This window comes from Canis lupus, chromosome 34 (genome assembly GCF_048164855.1).
Source record: "Canis lupus baileyi chromosome 34, mCanLup2.hap1, whole genome shotgun sequence".
Classification (NCBI taxonomy): domain Eukaryota; kingdom Metazoa; phylum Chordata; class Mammalia; order Carnivora; family Canidae; genus Canis; species Canis lupus.
Genome location: NC_132871.1, coordinates 12,774,755 through 12,793,864, shown reverse-complemented (window position 1 = coordinate 12,793,864; position 19,110 = coordinate 12,774,755). Strand labels below are relative to the sequence as shown.

At 41.1% G+C, this 19,110-nt stretch overlaps 1 protein-coding gene across 1 annotated transcript in view; it reads right to left on the bottom strand.

Annotated features, from left to right (window-relative positions):
• SP3 (Sp3 transcription factor) overlaps positions 1–16,644 on the bottom strand; it is a 54,892-nt gene extending 38,248 nt beyond the window's left edge. The window contains exons 1-4 of the mRNA XM_072811377.1: positions 16,417–16,644; positions 15,646–15,815; positions 14,993–15,124; positions 6,067–7,426 (exon numbers count right to left, since the gene is read on the bottom strand). Of these exons, the coding sequence (XP_072667478.1) occupies positions 6,067–7,426; positions 14,993–15,124; positions 15,646–15,815; positions 16,417–16,423 (1,669 nt within the window). The 5' untranslated portion in view covers positions 16,424–16,644. The remainder of the gene's footprint in view (positions 1–6,066; positions 7,427–14,992; positions 15,125–15,645; positions 15,816–16,416) is intronic.
• Between the last annotated feature and the right edge of the window lie 2,466 nt (positions 16,645–19,110).

The following is a 19,110-nucleotide window of genomic DNA, read 5'->3' as shown; positions in this document are numbered from 1 at the left end:
GAATAAATAAATAAAACCTTTAAAAAAAAAATCAAAAAAAAAGCATATATGACACCAAGTTTATTCCTGAGATTAGAGATTTCCACTTTCTACATTAAAATTTCCAGATTTTTATTCTCCATACCAAACATGTATTATTTTATAAGCAGATAAAGCAAACTTTCATAAAGTACATAATTATGGTAACACTAGAATGGAATGAACAAAAAACTATGGTTGGAGAAATCAGAATATGAATGATTTTCCCAAACTCTGAAATAAAAATTTAGGCGTTTCCAAAATTTAGTCAAAGACTATGGCATACATATACAGTGTACGGATTCCCAAATGAAGAGTTTAGAATTAGAACAAAGTATGGTATACTGTACAATACCCTAAATAAAATACCTAAATTACCTATTTATACCTAAATAAAAGGTCCTCAAATTATGTTTAATAATAAAACTTTAAGGTCTACATCCAACAATAGCTAGGTTGGTCCTCTATTTGTATAAGAAGGCTAAAAGATTACTTTAAATCATCACAGATCACCGTCATGTCATTCCTTTTCTCCCATTCTTTCTTTAGCTCTAAAAAGACTGTATTTCCACCATACACTCTACTCTTCAAGCAGCAGGTTTGGCCTTTTAGCAATATATGTACATTCCTATAATCAGCCAGTTCTAACATGTGATTCCTTAGACAAAACCAAAATCCATTACCTTTATTTTGTTAGAATCTCCAATAAAAATGTTCCACAATACATTCCCTCGACTTACCATGAAAAAAATACCTAAGACCAGTATCTTTCTCTAAAAAATGAAAAAAAAAACAAACAAAAAAAAGCCATATTGATGTAAATTAAACAGAACTCCAAATCAGCATGGTACAGAAAAACAACAACCAAAAAACAAAACCCCAAAACCCCAAAGGCTGATTGCAAAAGCCTTGGGCCAGTTTCCTTCCCTACCCAAACATTAGAATAGTAACAGGATTATTCCAAGAGAGAATTACATTAGATGATATATCTAAAAACACCTAAACAGTAGCTGACACATCTCTCTCCTTTTTGTCCTTAAATACTTGGAACTATAAAGGTTTTTAAAATCCAGCTTTTTGTAATGCTTCCATTCTCTTAATTTTAAAAAGCACAGCTACCAATTAGTCTACAACTATGTAGTTTTCCAAAGGTAATGGGAAATTCCAAACGAGGTTTTTTGCCCTAAAGAAGTAATGATTTCCATAAGCCTTTCTTCCTACCTCAAACACCCGACCAAATTTTAAATATACCAAGTCTTTTTTTTTTTTTTAAGATTTTATTTACTGATTGGTGAGAGAGACAGAGAGAGGCAGAGACATAGGCAGAAGGAGAAGCAGGCCCCCTGCAGGGAGCCCAATGTGGGACTCGATCCCAGGACCCCCGGGGTCACCGCCAGAGCCAAAGGCAGATGCTCAACCCCTGAGCCACCCAGGTGCCCTAAATATGCCCATTCATTCGTTCATTCATTAATAAATAAATAATAAACCCAGTCTTAAAGAATAAATTTGTACTTCTAAAAAGACAAAATCTGGAAGAAGATTAAAATTTGAGAGACTAAGTCTTGGTTTGAACTTTGGGGAAATTTTCTGAAATTTTCTGACTAGAAAATCTTTGGGAAGATTCATAAATCCATACTTTGTCTCTTCCCACCCATTTTCAAATACAAAGCAATGGTAGACAAAGTAAAACTTCAAAATCAGTACTCCAAAACAGCATACATTTCTCACTAAAAAAGAAACAAAATTATAAGCAGTGAATGGGCTTCCAAGGAAAATGGGGGTCTGGTTTCTGAGGGATAAGAGGCACTAACCATACCCATCACCAGGAGAGATCCAGACTCAGACTCACTGCCTTAAACAGGCCGAAGCAGAGGTCATTTTTGTTAAAGGGGAGCTTAAGGAAAACAAAAAGTCAAAGAAACGCCAGTGTCCCAGTAAAAAATCTGTGTCTTCTCATTTATTATGACAATTGTTGCATCGTTTCCATACTTATCAAACACAAAAATTCAAACCAATGATGTAGTAAAAGTTTTAAGCATTTCCTGTGGGCATACAATGCTCCAACAAAAAAAAATTATTCTTATTTCCTGGTAAAACACGTCCTAGAGTAATTTATCTTGCTTCTTGCCAATTCAAAAGACAGTACACCCAAGAGGCAGTTTTCCTATTACCAAATATTCCCCAAATTAAAATTTCCTGGATTTCATTGCTAAATATGCTATTGTGTACTAAGGCAGCATTTATTCTCATTCTATTCTCATTCTCATTAACTTCTATTTTCTCAAATTTTCTCCTTATTCCTTTAAAATTGGGACAAAATTCATACTTAAGGGCCTTCTGGAGTGCTTCATTATTTTACCCTTTCTTGCCACCATTCAATAAACATTTTTTAAAAGTCCACGTTAGGGGCACCTGGATGGCACAGTGGGTTAAGTGTTGGACTCTTAAATTCGATGCAGGTCATGATCTCAGGGTCATGAGATCGAGCCCCGACTTGCAGAGCCTGCTTAAGATTCTCCCTCTCCCTATGCGCCACTCCCTCTCTCTCTAAAAAACAAAACAAAGTTAAATTTGTAAAGTAAAATTTTAAAAAAATAAAAAGTCTATTTTGTATCTAATTCATACAATGTTGCTATTTTGATAGTATTTTAGAAATAAATCACTGTACTGAAGTATTTGGTGCTTTGTAACAATCTAATTCATAAATCTACCAAATCATAAATAAATCTCCTAAGGATTTTTTTAACACGTATAGCTCTCTCCACAACCTTAATTTTGTTCAAGCTTTAAAAACTAGTTTCTAAAAATATTAGCTGTATCTTCAGAAGTCTGTCATTCTATCAGTATTCTCAACCTTTTTGGTCTCAGAACTCCTTCTAAACTCTCAAGTACTACTGAGGGGTCTCCAAAAGCTTTTGTTCATGTAGATTATATATTTTACTATTTGCCATATTAAAAATTAGAGAAACCGTAATTTTGTTTTCTTTAAAAATAATAAATCCATTGCATGCTAACACAAATTAACATTTTATGAAAAACTATTATTTTCCAAAAATATAAACAAAAGCTTAATAAGAAGAGAGATAACGTTTTACATTTTTGCCAATCTCTTTAAAAATGTCTAGGTTAAAAGAAAACAAGTAGAGTCTCTTATTTTGTTTCTGCATTGTTGGCAGCATGTGGTTTGGGATGAAGCATAGGATGAATATCTAGTCTTACAGAGCTATATTCCTGGAAATGAAGGATTAATTTGATTGCCTTCAGCCAAATATGGGTATTTTTTTATACCACTCCAACCGTGACAAGTGGCAGTTTCTAATAGGTCAGTTGCAGTGTAAAATCTGAAACCACATTGATAAATTTCCACACACCTGTTATTGGTCTATCTCAAACTCTGGATGGATCTTTTTACCCCTACATGATTTTGTTATATGAACTGATATTTGATAATACTGGTTCACTGAGTTATCATACAGATCTTCTAAATGTTGACACATTTCTTTATAATATAGTATCCCCCCAAATCCTATTTATTAGTATCACTATCCTCTCATCAGAAAACTATTTAATTATTAAAAGCTCTCAAGTGCATAGCAGTAGTTTTAAGTTTTCCAAAATTTTAATTTTCACTGGAAAACCCAAATTTTATCATTGGTAGCAAATACTGTCAGGCTTTTTTCCTTTAAGTGATAGATTCAATTTTTTTTTTTTTTTAGAAAATATTTGCACTAAAAAAAATAAAATATTTGCACTTAAGTACATGAATCTCTCAATAACTATAGTTTGTCAGTTGTTCAAGTAATAAGAGTCTTTCATGAAAATAGCATATAGTTCACCTTGCAACTCCTACAACTGCACAATCCAAAAAAAAAATTTTTTTAGGACAATCATCTGATTATGGTATGCAGCAGAAATGCTTTTATTAAAGCATACTTCCCATTTTGTCATGATGAATATTACAAAGACAAGCAGCAAGAACAGTAAATCAAAAATACAATGAGATACCACTTCACACCCATTAGAATAACTATAATCAAAAAGACAATTACAAGTGTTGGTAGGGATGTAGAGAAATTCGAACACTCAATGGTGTAGTCTCTTTAGAAAGTTTGGCAGTCCCTCAAAACATGAAACACAGTTACCATACAACCCAGCAATTCCACTCCTTAGTATATACCCCAAAGAAAGAAAGACATATTCACACAAGAACTGTCCACAAATGATCACACAGCATTATTCACAATAGCCAAAAAGTAGAAACACAGTCCCTTAACATGTAAATGAATAAAATGTGGTCTATCCATACTATAGCATATTATTCAGCCACAAAAAAAGAAATAAAATACTGACAGACTATAATACAGATCAACCTTGAAAATATTATACTAGACAAAAAAAAAAGACCCCGCAGAATGTATTATTCCACTGATATGAAGTAACAGGCAAATCCAGAACATGCAAACCCAGAGACAGAAAGGAGATTAGTGGTTGCCAGGGGCTAAGGGGAGGAAATGAGGACCGACTGCTGATGGGCAGGGTTTTTTTTGTGGGGTGATGAAAACATTCTAAAATTAGATAGTGGTGATAGCTGTACAAGTCCGTGACTATATAAAAAAAACCACTGAATTATATACTTTAAAGAGTGAATCTTATGGTATGCAAATTATATTTCAGTAAAGCTATTTTTTAAAAAAGGACATGCAGCACTCAAGCGTCGAGATTTAGTAAAAATAACTATTTTGACTGGTTCATCAAGGTCATTCTTTAGTGAAAATGCCATTTTTCTTTAACTGCAAGTACACAGTCATGAAGAATACAACAACTAGTTATACAGTTTGGTACTACATTTCATTTTTGCTAAGACACAAGGCATTTTTAGCCACCATCAGTGAAAATGTCAACACAATGAATAACTTTAGGATTAAGAAAAGTAGTTTAACATCAAGGACCTCTGAGAGGGTCTCAGGGATCCCCCAAGAGTCCACAGACCATGTTTTGATGTTGGGTGCTCTATGCCGTGGCTTCAAAAGGCTCAAATGCAATTAAAGGTTCGCCAAGTACAGATCTGAGGCTTTAGAACAATTTCTATTTTTCTAAGTATAGATGACAAATTTCTCTAAAGAAAAGGTATAATCTCTATGGTGAAGGAATTATTTCAATAAATTAAATTCAACTGTGCTAATGTTAAGAGTTTGGAATCTGATTCAGTGGAAGGTTATATCAGTAGTACAGTCACCACATGAACACAAATAAAAAGGAGGAATGTAAAACTAAGGATTTAGTGCACAACAAAACATTCAATAACATGTTATCTAAATGAACATCAAGGTAATGATGACATCATCTCTTTTAAAACTGTATTATTTAGTTTCTCCTACCATTCAAAGAGTAGACTTCTGAAATTTCTATCCATACTATCAGTAACAACACATCTAGCAGAGTTAAATTTAATGCTCACTACACACTTGGAAGAATAAACTATCACAGAATCAAAGAATTTTAAGTCTGGAAGGTACCCTAGATATAGTTAACTAGTTCAATAACCCCATTTTACATAATGAGAAAACTGAGTTTGCAAGAGAAAAGGTAACCTGGCCACAATCACACAGCTAGCTAGTAGGTGAAACAACATAAACAGTCTTGGCTCCCCGTGCCATGTTTTTACCGTGCCATTCTGACTCCCCAACAAATATAATGCAAAAATATTTAACTCCCATCGTAAGAAGCACAACCAAGACACCTTACCTGACAAATAAAAATTTTGTACTGCTAGACAATATCAATCAGATGTGAAAACAGATATAAAATTAAGAAAAAACTACAAACATAATTTATGGCATAAAGGAGAAATGAATCCTTGACTTCAAAATTTTCAATGAAGAACAATCTGGAAGACACTGTAATGTCTACTTTTCATTCAAACATAGGGAAATGTATCCTCACCTTTAAAGATAGCCAGATACTGAAAACACCTTAAAGCAAAAAACATCCCTATTTGTTAACAATATCACTTAACTTATCTATGGCATGACAGGACTTAAGACTCACCTGCAGGACTGTCAGCATTCTCTCCTGGGTGTAGCTGTATACCAGTAGAATCTATAGAGTTTACTGTTACTGTCTGTAGATTTGGCAACTGACCAGTGCTTAGACTAACTGGAGTTGAAGTCAAGGCTCCGCCTGCTGCAACTTGACCAAGCGTGAGTGTCTGAACAGGCGTCAAAGTTATTTGTTGGGCAGCAGTATTCTGTATTTGCAAATTCTGCAAGTTCTGGACCCCTTGTACTTGAAATGTTTGCCAAGTTATCTGTCCAGAAGGGGTCACTGTCTGTGCCTGAATTAAAAAGGTTCCAGGATTCAGCTGCAACTGAAGATTTTGCAAAGCCTGTTGTGATATATTTTGACCACTGGCTTGCACACCATGGATTGTCTGTGGTGTAATACCTTGCACAATTTGGGCTTGACTGGTTGGCTGCTGAGACTCTGGAAGTTGTAGATGTTGTACAACAGGCTGTGCTGTAGAAACCTGAATATTCTGAGCCTGTGTCTCTTCAGAAACAGGCGACTGGATATAATTTCCCTGAAGATCTGAAGAATGGACTTGCCCACTAGAAGTAGTCAAGCTATTTGTGTTCTGTTGTAATATGCCTGTACTATCTATAGTAACAGGCAACTGTGATGAAGAAGATGTTGGCACAAATAAATCTGTATCAGTATTAGTTTCATTAATATCAGGAGAAACCCGCTCACCAGTCCTTTCTGAATTGTCTGAACTATCCATAGCTTGTCCTGTGTTTATCAAATGTCCATCGGCATTAATGCCTGCAGTCATTGTCTGAGAACTGCCCGAGAGTCCCAAAGAATCTAGATCGACACTATTGATTGGTACAAAGGTAATATTTCCTGGCAGACCAAGAGGCACATTAGCAACTACTTGGGTTTGGCCAGGAAAAGATGAACCACCAATTGCAACTCCCTGAACCTGGACTTGACCAGTCTGTGGTATGAGATTCTGGATATTAGCAGGAGGTGTTCCAGAGGCAAGCAAGGTTTGATTAGAGCCAGGAATGATCTGAATTTGGCCACTTTCTTGATTTATTCCCCCATTATCTGAAGAGCCTGTGAAACCGATCTGAACCTGCTGACCATCTGTTGACTGAATCTGTGGTATTACTTGATATTGAACATTGGACACTGTACCATTTGATGAATCTGATCCTGGTGCAACTGAAAATATTTGCTGATTCTGCAAATTCTGAAGGGGAAGGACATACTGCCCACTCGAAGTAGCAGCACTTGGAATCTGTACTAGATTACCAGCTTCATCTTTTATAGTTGTAGGTGTGGCTGACAAAACCTCCCATCGGTTTGGTGCTCCTCCTAACTGTGCAGAAGCCAAATCACCTGTCTGGATAAAGAAAACAAAAAAATGTTGTTATGTGATATATATTTGTGGCATACTTAAACCAGTCCTCAAAAAAAAAATCTAAAAACTGACAGAAATCTTACTATCTGAAATTAAAAGTTCTTTTAATAACATTAAGTTCTCTTAATAACAGTAGACTTCAAATACTGAAACAGTGCTATATAAACTACAAAAATCATTATTTTCAATTTTGTTAGTTACTGCAAAGATAACCCATGCTATCTGAGCAGAAAAAAGATTTCAGAGTATTCTATGTTTTACAAACTGGTCTTCTAATTCCTCAGCTATGATCGATCCCTGATCCATACAATTAAATCAATGAAAGTACAGTGGCTAGAAAAGATTAGGGACAGCTCAAACCAAACATTACCTCAAACACTGAAGAGTTCAAGAAACATATAACCTACTAAAATATATACATCACTAAATTATGTACATTATATTAGTGTACAAAAAAGAAACATAACTAATACAATATTATCAAGTCATCTAAGTTAGAAAAGTTAAGATTTGTGTATTATTGCTATAAACCTTAAGTCAAACTATTAAAGCCACTCATTTATGGCATGTATTATCATCCTCCAGGGCAAACCTTTGAGTAGGGCTATTTCACTAGCAGGCCATCAAATTCTTTACTCTTCCCATGAACTCCCCCCCCCCCCAAAAAAAAAAAAAGATCTTAAAATTTTTTTATTTATTTTTGAGACCTTAAAAATTTTTAACGAGGAAATATTATTGTCCTGTGGCCACACGGTAAAGTCATTCCATCTGAAAGGTTTTTCTAGAACCTAAAAGCTGGTGGATACAGACTATGGTTTTACCTACTTCTCTGGCTTTTCAGTAAAATGATAGACATATACAATGTGCATTCTGTGACATGACCAAATTCTCAGTTATCATCCTCGTATTTTATGGATTAGGCAACACTGGAAAAACACCAACACAGGAAAGCAGAAAACAATGTTAAAGAGTAAAATTTTTTAGGGGAATAAAGTAATGTACACATTGGAACCATCCTTTTAACGCCAAGTACTATGATAGTGATTCATAAGATTGTACCATCTACTCCTCACAACAATCCTATAAGGTAGGTGTTATCACTATCCTCATTTCACAAATGAAAAAACTGAGAAACAAAATCACACAGGTTTCAAATGGTCAAGACAGGATTTAAAACCAGGCCAAGTCTAACTAACCCCAGAAGCCTGGCCTTTAATTCTATACCAAGCTTGTCTCTCACTAAGCCCAAGAGTAAAGGTATGGGGAATGAGACCCTATATGAATTACTCATCCTCAAAATAAAGCCATTCCTATGCCACTTCCTTCTAGATCAATATATAATTTTCTGTGACGCTGTGTATCACTAGACAATTAAAACATAAGCATATCTAGCCCAGCATTCTCAACCTAGGACCCACACCTGGGCTTCAAGAGATCTGTGTGAATCCTCTAAATTAACACAGCAACTTTCTGAGAAAGTGCAATGGGGGGGGGGGGGGGGGGCAGAGGAATAACCTAGGGTCTCATCATATTCTCAAAGTATATGACCATATAAAAAAGTTAAGACATACACTGTTCTCTCAATATGAGCCACTCCACAAAATTTAATACAAATATTAGAGAACCAAAAGATTTTAAGAGTTAAATGGACTACCTAATTTTCATGCAGATGCATAGTTGAAAACCATTAATTTCAATGGATGAACCACAGTTTAATGATTCAAGACATTTGAGCATATTTGCCAAGTTGAAACAAGCATATAAGTAAGCTCATGAAATACACAATCTCTGTTTCAAATGGTTCTCAATTTATCCAAGCAGACATACACATACATGCTACTACTATGTGAAGAGAATGCTTTTTGGGAACGTAGAAGATTGAAAAGAGAAAAAAAAAATTTTTTCACACAGATATTTTAAAGTAATCTTAGAATAAAATTTATTTTACCATAGACGGCTAGGAAATAGAGATCGAGGCACTAATAAAGGTATAAAACCAATAGTCACAGACAAAAAGAAACTAAAGAATGTGTAGTTTGGAGTTCAATAGACCATCCAGAAAAGGCTCATATTCATAGAGAAAAGTAATGGGCAACAAGACTAGACATTTTTATCAAGGACTGTAGTTAATGGCTTTGTAGATCCTGCTAAGGAGTTTGGACTTTATCCTACAGATAGTAAATGAAAGCTATAAAAGGTTTTTAAGCAAGTGAGTGGTGCAATCAGGTCTGTGTTTTATAAAGATAAACTATGGCCCAGTGAAGGAGACTGAAAGAAAGGCGGAAGAGACTAAAGACAGATAAACTGTGGGACTCCGTACAAATGTGTAGGCTCGCACTAAAATCATCATCTTTCAAATACTAACATTTAAATTACTAAAATGAAGACCAGTCATTAAAGCTGCATGTCATTCTTCAACTTTTATCTGGTATAAGAATTACAAGCCTGTTATCTTATCCAATATCTGAGTAAAGACTCATGTTTCATTTCAGTCTCTTGGCATTTTAAATAATCTAAAAATATTTACATCTATACTTTATACTGAAATCTACACTAAAGTATAATGTCTAAAACCCAATCTTTATTTTCCTAATAAGGTTGGTATTTACCTCTGGAGAACTGGCTGATGAATTTTTTCCTGACTAGCACTCGATTGACAGTATTCAACTTATACCAAAGAATGAAGTATCTCAGGTACAGATTATTTTCTAATACTGGCATTCTCTTGCTTTTCATTCTTAAAGAAAAGTTAAATTTATGGTATCTGAAGTATTTCTTTACAAGATATTCAACCATCAGTGAACAGCTTTTTAGTAAAGAAATTCCTTGAAAATAAATACAGCTACTCAAATGACAAATCTGAGTAAGTTCTACCCAAGGACCCCATCTCCAGAAGTTAAATAAAAATAAACTATGGTACCACTTTTCCTAACAATGTAGGCCATTAATGGAAGGGAAATCCCCACACCTAAGACAGTATGATGTATTTGAACTTTTTTTTTTTTTTTAATAAACCTAAGGTAAAATGCATATACAAGAAATACTTTTGAAGCACAAACCCAGAGGGCAGAAAAACAGCAACAAATAATTTAAGCAAAAAAGACAGGAAGCAAAAAGGATCTTTTTAATGAAATAAACTTACAGGTTTAAAAATTTACTAAGTATTAAATTTTCAATGGAATTGGAGAGAAAACTCTGAGTCAGAAAGCTATCAGACTTTCATGATTTTTAAGCTACCATTACACGCTGGGGGGAGGGGAGGATATTGCACTAGAAAAGAAAGAACTCAGAACGGACTTTCAGTCCCAGCTAGAACCCTGGAATTGTGTGTGATTTAGAGCAGAATTCAATTTTCTTATGTTAAAAATGTGAAAATTATTACCTTACAGGGTCATAAGAACCAAAAGAAAGTGTTACGCTTTACAAATTATAAAGCACTATACAAAGGCACCTGGGTGGCTCAGGGGTTTAGCACCTGCCTTTGGCTCAGGTCGTGATCCTGGGGTCCTGGGATTGAGTCCCACATCAGGCTCCCCACATGGAGCCTGCTTCTCCCTCTACCTATGTGTCTGCCTCTGTGTGTGTGTGTCTCTCTCTCATGAAGAAATAAAATCTAAAAAAAAAAAAAAGGACTATACAATCCTAAGGTACCATTGTGATTAGTAAAGATTATGAGGACAGAGGATGATTAGAACGCTTAGTATAATTCCTGACATAAAGATCCATACTTATTAAATGAACAGTTAAAATTATTTACTTTAGAATCATTACAAAGAAAATGATAGAACTAATCAATAAAACTGGCCTTGAGATATTGAGTCTTCTATGGAAAACTCTATACCAATTTTAAACCTACTTATCTCCATAATTCTACAATAAGGCTCCCAAATTTCCAAAATACAAAAACCTTTACAAAGCCCATTCATTTGTAAGAGAAATTTCATTAGCAGCATACCACTAAGAGAGATGAATTAGAAAATCGTCTCAGACCAAAGAAGAGTTGTAAAAATGTTTGATGGTAGGCTATTGGAAACACTACAGAAACAAAAGAAGAGAGATATAAAAAACACATAAACCCAAGCAATAACTAGTATTTGGTTTAGGTTTAAGATAACCCTCAAGCAAAATCTACCAGTGTCTGTCTCAGTAACTCTAATATTCTTAATAGACAACAAAAAACCACCTGATATGAAAGATGGCATTATCGTTAAAAGTTGTAACTAAAGGTACCCTTAAGTCTCCCTCTGTACATAAACATATAATCACATGGTAAAAAGGACCAAAACCAGGAGTAGCCCTGGGACGTTGCTATAGCAATTCATTACAAGGGCATTCTCCAGTGCAACCAGGCATAAAAATGGAGGGGGGGGGAGGGGCAGTTGACGGGGGGGGGGGGGGGGGGGGGGGGGGGGGGGGGGAAGGCTATCTTCTCAGATAATACCTGTGTAAAGGAAAAGAAGAAAAATTCATACTACTTATTGCATAGCATTTGGAAAGGATTATTAACTTCTTAGTTCCCACAAATAGCTTTTTGAAAGCCAGAAACAGGCAAGAGCAGAGTGTTACTGGAAACAAAAATAAGTGTGAAGCTAAGATGGAAACAAACTAAGAACTACTCTCAGGCAAATACTCAAGTTTCTTAAAATCTTCAAGGAACACTGAAGAACTGAAACCAATTTCAAGTAAATAAAAACAATTATCCAATTAACTGATCACAATTTAAAGTACAAATAAAATAAACAAATTAATAATCCAGAAATTCACATCAATATAGATTGGACAAACGAATATTGCATAAAAGTCTACGTCTTATATTTCCTGATTTATTACTAAAATTAACTATACAACTTCTAATAATGCAGTACAAAAAAGAGCCCTACCATCAAACCAACTTTGGGAGTCCATGCTGTGGGACATTATAGGTGAGAATGGCTTATGATTAGAGCTATTCAGCATTGTACTGAGGATAACCATTCTTGGCCAGGATCCAGAAAGAACCCACATCATATTATAACATATTCTAAATTCAAAATACTTAAATCTTCAGTGCAGCTGACTGGCTTTTCAATGCCCTCCTACTATTAAAATACCAAACTAAAAGAGCATAAAGTTGATTTTTATGTGTATATTTCTACTTGATTTTAAACTCAACGATAACATATATGCAAATATGGTACCCTGGGATTAGATCCTGGAACAGAAAATGGGCATTAGTGGGGGAAAAAAGTGAAATGAGAATAAAGCCTGTAGTTTAGTTAAAAATACAGTATTACTGTCAGTTTCTTAGTTTTGACAAAAGGACCATGGTTACGCGACCATTAGGGGAAGCTGGGTGAAGGGTATAAGGTAACTCTCAGTTCTATCTTTGCAACTTTTCTATAAATATAAAATTATTGCAAAATAAATTTTTTAAAAATCCCAGCTACAAGAAAGCTCTCTACAGACCTCTCATGATTCCCAGTAATTTTGAGTGATTACAGTAATATTATCTAAGCACATTTTTTAAATAGAAAAAAATGCCCATAAAAATTACTTAAATTCTCTTCCATTTTCTGAGATGTACATGTCTGAAATTCATTTTTAAACTGGAAAACTAATTTTCCCACTTGCTAAGGCAAACATATTCAAGCCAGTCTTACTGATTCTACTCAGTGAAAAATTTTATGCATGCGTACCAAACATACAAAGAAAAAAGTGCTCCTACTGATTCTAGTTCATGTTCATCTGGCGGGAAATGTGATGTCAGTAGAGATTTGGTAGCCGAGAGGAGGAGTTGAAGAGGCATGGAAACAACCTCCGTACAAGTGTATGACCCCAGTAGGATAAGGAATAGAACACCAGAGACAGTGTTCTATTCCCAGGGCTGAGATTCACACATACAAGTACATGTACATATTTTTCACCCATAACTTCCTCCTTCATCTCTCCCCCTCCCCCATCAGTGAGCTATATAAACTTGGTAAATGGCAGTTACAAGAAATTTTTTGTTCTAATTGAAAATATTGTAAAAGACAAGTAGAAGCAATCTGCTTTGTAATTTTACTTGTGCAGTGGTTTTTGGTTTTTTGTTTTTTTAAGATAAACAGTCAATTTGTTTTGGCACTGTGGGGCTAGAGGGATAATTCATAAAAAAGGCTTATCAACCCCTAAGTTTGTCTAAAAGTAACAATGCCTCTCACAAACATAATTTTATGCTTTTACATTTTAATCAGCTTAAGAAAGCACAAAACCTAAAACACTTTTAAGACATTAAAACTATTCACATCCCTCTACAGTATAGTTTGAAGCACTAAAGTTACAAATACAGTATTTAACAATACAGCTTAACAGTAGCTTCACTTTTAGTGCCTAGACATACTAAGAATTTCCTGCAGACTATGCCAAATATCAGACTTTTTTGTCTACAGTGACCAATCAAAATAGTACTCCATAAATCAATTTCTATAATCCACCTCAAAAGAAACCAAGAATGACTGAGAGAGCTTTTTGTTATTTTAATGTGAACACATCTACACGTTTAACACAATTCAAACAGATAAAATTCACAATTAACAGTCTTAAAAATTGGGTCCAGTTAATTCGTATTAAGCCCTCCTACAACACACTGACCAGGTCCTCTTTCCTGCCCCCAGACAAACTAAAAACACTACAAACAGAATTCCCACCACATCTTACCAGACCAGTAATCGTAATAAAAATGAAAATACAGCTTTGCCAACCAAATTCAACTGTAAGGGCAGTAGACGTTAACAGGCAGGTAAACACAATTCCTTCCATGTACTTTTGTTTCCAACGCTAGTATTTCATATTCAATTTCAAAAACCAAAGTACCATCTGAGTAATAACTTCACCAATTTCAACGGTCGCTAAATGAATGTAGGTTTCACTTACTCCACTTACGAAGAATTCCCGCAAATTTAAGTCGTCTGCAAAAACTAAAATCCAACAACTTCGAATGGCCCCCCAAAAAACCACTCACAGTGTTCACTGCTGCATTACAAAAGGGTAATCTCCAAAGAATAAACCTTCATGCCTCCCCCGCGTTTTGAGGTTTTTTATTTTTTTGGGGGGGAGGGGTCTTTTTTAGCAATTTACGCCTTAAATCACTTAAGATCTAGTTAAGTTCCAGCAGGAAAAGCCCCAGGTTCAAAAAAATACTAGGAACTAAAGACACTGCCTTCTGTAGTTGATACTATCTATGGCCGATAGGGCTGTGCTTGAAAATTTTGTAGTGTGCAGCGAAGGAGTTTTTCGGCACTGATATGAATTGCTCAAACATCCATTTTGGAGTCCTCTACCCCCGCCCTCTCTGACTTCATTTTGTAGTGAATTCGGATCGAGGCGCCGCAGTGACAATCTAGAGAAAGCCTGGGCCGGCCTCCGATCCGCTCGGGCACGCCAAGGAGCCCGAGAGGGCGCCCCGGCCGCACCGCGGAAGGCGCGGGCCCGGGGAGGCCCGGCGGGCGGGAGGCCGGGCGGGAGGCCGGGCAGGCCCGGGATGGCGGGCGCAGGGCCTCGGCGGGGGCGGGCCGCGCGCGCGAGACTTACCGCTCCGGCGGCGGCGGCGGCGGCGGGGGCCCCGGCTGCGGCAGCCGCCTCCTCCTCGTCGTCGCCCGGCGATGGCGGCCCTATCTTGCTGCAGGTAGCGGCCAGCAGGGCGAGCGGTGACGGCTGAGTGTCCTACCCCCGATGGGCGGGTTCAGAGAGGGAGACAGGGGGAGGGGGTGGCGGTTAGGGCCGGGCCGCCGCTCGCACAGGAAGTGCGCCTGGGTCCTCGCAGGCTGAGCCCGGGCCAGCGCCAGCCCGCGCTCTCCTCCTCCTCCTCCTCCTCCTCCTCCTCCTCCTCGGCTCGGGCTCGCGTCCTCCCGCTCGCACGCACACCGGCTCCGCCGTCCGCGGGAGGGAAGGCGGGCGGCGGGCTGCGCGCCGGGCCCCCACCTTCCGCCCGGAACCCACCCCCGGGAGGGCGCACACGCTCACACTCGCGCGCACACACTCACACACACACACACACACACGCTCACAAAAAGGCGGCGGGCGGGGGAGCGCGGGCGGGGTCGGAGCGTTGGCGCCTCGGGCGGGCAGCTCCCGGGGCGGGGGGAGGGGAGGAGAGAGAGAGCGAGGCGCGGAGGGAGGGGAGAGGCGAGGGGAGGAGAAAGCGGCGCTGGGGGGAGCCGGGCCGGGGCTCAGCCGCTCCTCACCTGGGCCGCCGCCGCCGCCGCCGCCGCCGCCGCCGCGCCGTTTCCGTGCTGCTGCTGCTGCTGCTGCTGCTGCTGCAGATACTCGCCGTGGCCGCCGCCGCTGCCGCCGCCGCCGCCGCTGTCCACGTCCAAGGCAGCCATTTCCTCTTGTTTCACGGGCTTTTCGGGAGCTGCAGGCACAGCGCGGGGGGGGGTGGGGGTGGGGAGGAAGGCGGGTGGAGGAGAGGGAGGGGGCCCGCGGGCCGCGGCGGAATTACTCGGAAAGCCCGGGCCGCGTCCCCTTCCCCTCCCCCACCCGCCCCCCGGCGGCGGCGGCGGCGGCTCCCTCCTCCCCTCCCGCGGCTGCCCCCGCCCGCCGCTGCCTGTAACCCTCCTCCTCCTCCTCTTTCCCTCCTCCTCCTCCTCCCCGCGCTGCCCCTGCCCCCTCTCCTCTCCTCTCCTCCCCTTTCCCTCCGCGCCGCTCGCTCTCACTCGCGCTCGCTCCTCTCGCACCGTCAGTCACTCACACGCGCCCGCCCGCCGCCCGCGCCCGCACGCGGGGGGATGCGCTCCCGGCGGGCCCGGCCGCCCGCCCCGGGGCCCGGCGGGGACACGGCGCTGCTGGGGCTGCGGGGGGCACGCTGGCTGGCCGGGAGGGCAGGGAGGCGGCGGGGGAGTGCGGCTCTGCCTCTCACGGACACTCGTCGCGCACACGGGCCGGGAGCCGGCGGCGGCAAGGGCTGGCTGTGGTCGGCGGCGGCGGCGGCAAGGGCTGCTCTCGGCTCTACGTACCGGTCATAGTGTGTTTAGGGCACCTCAGGCGGGGCTCCCCGCCGCCTTACACATGGTGAGGAGCGAAGGCGGCGGCGGCGGGAGAGGATGCGGGAAGCGGCGGCGGACACGGCCGGAGCGGTCCGGGGATTTTTTTTTCCTATTTTGATTGACTGTGCGGGAAACACAAAAGGTGGAGCCTCCAGCCCAAAAGGGGGGAAGAGGGTGACAGCCCGCCCGGAAGTCCCGCCTCTCTTCTCCGCGCCCATTCGCCGCCGCGCTCCCGGTCGGCCGCGCTCATTGGCCCGCATGCCCGTCCGTCGCGCGGGCAGCCGGCGCGCTTCCTGTTTGCCCCCGGGTGGAAGGGGAGAGACAATAAGCGGCCGCGGCGGCGCAGGTTCCCGAGAGCGGCCGCGGCTCCGCCGTTCCCCCGCGGCGCCCGCCTGGCTCGCCGGCCGCCGCGGTCGGGCCCGGGACGCAGGCCTCCTCCGCCTCGCGGGTGCCTGGAGCGGGGCCCGGCCGGGAGTCCAGCCCCGGCGGCCGCGGCTCCCCTCGACGCGTCCTCCATCCCGACGGCAGCCCGCGCCGGTCTCCCCAGGGCCCCGCGCCCGCCGAGCCGCCGCTTCCCCGCGCTGCCCGGAGGCCGCCGCTCAGCCCCGGGGCTGCTCCTGCCGCCGCCGCCGCCGCCCGGCTCCGAGCCGAGCCGAGCCGCGCAGACCCGCCCCGCGAGCCCGGGGGGAGGGAGCTGGCCTGGGGGAGACACCCCCTCCAGGAGGGGAGGCCGGAGGAGGACTCTCCCTCCGCGCCGTCCGCCCTGCGCTTCCCAGCCCGAGCCGCCGCGCGCCCGGCCCGGCCCCGGCCCCGGCCCCGGCCCCGGCCCCGGGGCAGGCGAGTGCGCGAGGAGCCCGGGGCTCGGCCCGCCGGGGCTCGGCCCGCCCCACTCCCCGGGGACACCCTCCGGCCCGGCCCGACGCCCCCGGAACCGGCCTTCGCGCTGTTTCTTTCACTTAGTACGTGGCAAGTGCCTGTGTTCCACGGGGTACAAATTCTTTTTTTTTTTTTTTTAAATCCGCCCAAATCATTTTTGCTGCACCGAGGGGGGCACTTGGTGGGATGAGCCCTGGGCGTTGTTCTATATGTTGGCAAATTGAACACCAATAAAAAATAAATTTATTTTTAAAAACTCATTTTTGTTGCTTAAACATACATTATTCTCCGCTTCCCTGATGGTCTGGGTTACAGGTCAACCTCTGAAAAAGCCCATTAAAAAAAAAAAAAAAATGAAAAAGCCCATTAACAGCCAACATTTTTTTTTTTTAAATAGGGATTCTCAGCGAAGTTATGTTATTTGTTTTGGGGTTTGGTTTTTTTTTTTTTTTTTTTTTTGGTTTTTTTTTCCTCCTCGGGACATTTTAGTTAACTCTCTAATTTAAAACCTCATTGCACATATTGGATTAGTTGGTTAGTTTAGCACTCCTTTCCATCCTTGACATCGTGCTGTCAATCTGGGAGGAAGGCTCAGGCTGTGTGAGCCATGTTTTGTCAAGAGACATTTAAAAAAAATTTTTTTTAAATAAACATTTCTATTACCTTTAGATCTAATTGCCAAAAAAAAAAAAAGTGGCATTTGTGACATTTCTATTACCTCTAGATCTAATGGCCAGAAAAAAAAAAAAAAAAAAGATTTCTATTACCTTTAGATCTAATTGCCCAAAAAAAGTGGGATTTGTGAACGTGACATGTAATAAAAAGTGAATTTATTAATAAATCCAAAAGACGAAGACATGGTCCACCGTAACCCTGTTGCTTAGAAGTCTGGACTCAAAACAAGAATCCGTGTTTCGATGACTGTGTTTTGCGGAAGGTTAAAGGTTTGCTGGGGGATAGGATCGTAAAGTCCAAGCCACTAAACTAGATTCTGCGTGTGCTAACTAAAAAGAATTTTTGGCCCATTTTGTGAGACAATAAATTTGCATCTCCATTCCTGGGATCTATACTCCTAGAATCAAAAACACTGTGTGGTTGGTTACTTGGCCTTTGTACAAAAGACAGGACTTCCCAGGGAAATGACCTAAAAACTATAAAGATGCAAAAGCAAAGCTTGAACTTCTAAATCCAAGCATTGGGTTGGTCTTGGGGGCTCCCCCATCTGCCTTGAGCTCAGGTTATGGTCCCAGAGTCCAGGGGGTCAGCCCCACACCCGGCTCCCTGCTCAGCAGAGAGTCCACTTCTCCCTCTGCTCCTCACCCTGCTGCTATTTATTTATCTCTCTCAAATAAATAAAATCTTAAAAACAAAAAAAAATGTTCATCTTGCCTAATAGGAAGACTTTTGATCTCATATTTAAATAGAAGAATAATTTAAATAGAAGAATATGAATGCTATACGTACACTTAATTTTAAGGGAAAATTAAAGCATCATAAAATGAGCTGATGGGGGGTTAGGAATGGGAGGCTTGAAGAGAGAAATGAAAATGAATGGGAGAGAAAGGGAAGTCACTATCACTTTTCTGGCATGATATGTTGGATAGAAGATCTCTCTGTCCCTACAAGAGAGATCTCAGGCATTTTCAGCTGTCTTTCCAGGAGTGGCAATGTGTTTTATGGGTCTTAAAATACCATCTCCATGCCCTTTTACAAAGTCTTAGTCCAGCCACAGATAAAGAGCAAAGTATTTAGCCACAGGAATTCATTTCCTCGTTGACACCGATTAAC